This window comes from Pocillopora verrucosa, chromosome 9 (assembly GCF_036669915.1).
Source record: "Pocillopora verrucosa isolate sample1 chromosome 9, ASM3666991v2, whole genome shotgun sequence".
Taxonomy (NCBI): domain Eukaryota; kingdom Metazoa; phylum Cnidaria; class Anthozoa; order Scleractinia; family Pocilloporidae; genus Pocillopora; species Pocillopora verrucosa.
In genome coordinates, this window is record NC_089320.1 from 733949 (window position 1) to 736680 (window position 2732).

The following is a 2732-nucleotide window of genomic DNA, read 5'->3' on the forward strand; positions in this document are numbered from 1 at the left end:
TGGGAGGAGTTTTTAAAACCCTACATTTGTAATTGTGGCTGGAAGTAGAGTTGTTTAGGGAATATATGTAAAGCAAGATTTCAATTCCGTTGCATGGTGTTGATACAATCAACTTTTTACAACTACGTTATCTTCAAGGTTATTCCCATCAGTGCTTAAGCTATCTATGAAGTTTAATACCCTCGAGTTCCGAGTCATTTTAGTGGTTACTTCTGAATATGAACAATCCTATATGCGGCTGTTTTCATCTCGAAAAAACAAAGACTTTCTTCCTCTAAAAAGGAGGAATATTCACGTCACCTCTTGAATATATTCAACACACGCTGAGCTACTAATATTGATTTCTAAATATTTTAATGGTTTTAAAAATAACAAGTTATTAACTATAAGCCTTAACTCAAGAATATTAAATATAGATAGTTTTATTCATATTTTCGTGAGTGTTTGAAGGTGAGCGATCAATTTTGATCCCAGTTGTTTGCCGTTCTTCGCTATCAACGTCTCTGCGCGAAGGTACGATCTTCATGATCGCGCATGTTGCGAAGTGGAGGCATCCATGACTTTTTTCTGCGTTTCTGTTTTAAACATAGGAAAGAAATTATAGATATATCATATAAGATCGTTGCTACAAAATACCAGACTTTCTTGTCTTCTTTCCCCCCCCCTCTCTCTCTCTTTCACCCTTCCCCCCTCCCCTCACCTCCACCTCACATTTCACCTACGTAATACGATTCGCAGCACTGTTTCCGAAAATCTTGCTTGTTCAAGTTAGCAGATTTTTTTGGACGTTTTGTCATGGTATCGTATATTCCCTATACAAGGTTTTACCCAGTTATGACAAGATAAGAATTGTCATTTACATGGATTTCGACCACCAAGTATGCGAGTAAGGCCGAAGGTGCTGCTGGGAATTCAGACCTTCGGATTCGTGTGGTTTCATTCAAAACGTGCTGGGTTAATTCAGCACCGCAGTTAAGCACAAGTGCCAATAACTCAGATCTCTTTCAGGGGTCTCACCAAGATCCAATGACCGACACTCTACCGCCGCCTAGAAGACTTTTACCGCCGTTTGTTCAGCATGCGAGCAGGCTCTCGGGCCTTGCGGCCCTTTTCTAAGCACAGCCGAATTTCACACCATCGGCGGCCGCCGAAGGAAAAAGTTGTCGAAACCTTGACTTTATATAAGACCCAGGCTCTTCTGTAGTTCAGGACAGTGCCAGTCAAGCCTAAGTATCAAACAATTCAATGGAGTATTATTTCATAAACAATTAGCATATGTCTTTGCTTCTCACCCCATTTTTTCTGCAGCCGTAATACGACATGCCACAAAGATTATTGCCCCGTTTGAGTTGCATGAATCGCTTAGCTGCTAAAGATCTGAGGTCCATTGTAGGGAAGTCGTCAGTACTTGATAGATCTGAAGACGCTGCGACATCATGGATGAAGATGGAAAGAACGACGACTGTGAGTAATAATGCATGTAAAAGTTGCATTTTGTTGATAAGCTCTTGCTTCCTGTTTTAATAGAAAAAAGTTTATGAAAATCCATTAGGTACAGTTCCATCGCATTCACTTTTTTGCATGTCAGATTATGTTACCCTCTCTGATCGAGTAACTATCTATAATTGCTATCTATAAGTTCTCTTTGATAAAATATAACATCTTTTCACCACACTTGTTATCACATTTATTCATTACTAACGTTGACTATTTGTAAAGAAGTGCGAAGCTGATAGAAACGAGAGCAAGTAAATGGAATCAGTACAACGTACATGAGGGGATTAGATGTTCTTCAAATCCTCTCATTAAAAAGTTTTCAAATAACATCCAACACCTATATTTCATGGTTGTATCATAGAAGGTTCACAAAAAACCTAGAAAATTTGAAATACTCACCTATTTCGTCAAAGCCACTTTTGGTAATGAAGACAGAAAATTTAGTTCATGCTTAATTAATGACTCAAATAATCCTAAACATTTGTTTTGGCTTAAATATAATCATAAAAAAAAACAAGAAATAAATAAGATAGAAAAAAAATTGAGAATAGGAGAGAAAAATGAAGTTTTACAGCTATAACTTATTACTAACGAGAAGCTACGAGAATACTCAAGGTACTTTTAATAAGTTACCTTTAAGTTCAGTTACTGAGTGTTAAAGTAATGAGGTGAGATGCAGTTGTTTGCATAAATGAAGCTTTGAAAATTTAAATGAATAAATCCAAATTTAAGAAAATACAGTTTATTTAAATTTTTTATTATCCCTGACAATTTTAAAGTTACCGTTGCTTTCGTTCGGCGCTTGTTAATTTTGGTGATAAAAACCTCAACATATATACAATATATATACATATATATATACATATATATATCATATACATATCATATATATGCATATATAGCTTCGCTCTTTCAGAGTATCCAAACAAATTTTCATCGAGAAAAATTATCACTGACCGAGACAAATATACATATTCGTGTTTCGAGTTATCTTAGGAGGCAAAATGAAATGAAATTTCTCATTAGAAACAACCTTTCCATGGAAAAATATTAAAATGTCGCTATTTAGGCTTACCTTTTGAACAGAGCGTGTGCTTTACTGGTGCACACGTTAGAAATGATGTCTTCTACGTAAAGTAGCAGGTTCTTGGTTGTGTATATCTGCTTATGAAGTCTTCGCATTTATAGAGTGTTTACAATGAGCTCCCGCCCATCCAATTTCCGCCGAAAACTCC

The 2732-nt window shown here is 36.2% G+C and overlaps 1 protein-coding gene across 1 annotated transcript; it reads right to left on the bottom strand.

Annotated features, from left to right (window-relative positions):
- Positions 1 to 337: 337 nt before the first annotated feature.
- On the bottom strand, positions 338 to 2732 carry LOC131788682 (uncharacterized). Its single transcript, XM_059105772.2, has 3 exons — positions 2573 to 2732; positions 1293 to 1515; positions 338 to 575 (listed from the first exon to the last, which is right to left on the bottom strand). Exons 1-3 carry the CDS (start codon positions 2677 to 2679, stop codon positions 495 to 497), a joined length of 411 nt encoding a protein of 136 aa, XP_058961755.2. The 5' UTR covers positions 2680 to 2732; the 3' UTR covers positions 338 to 494.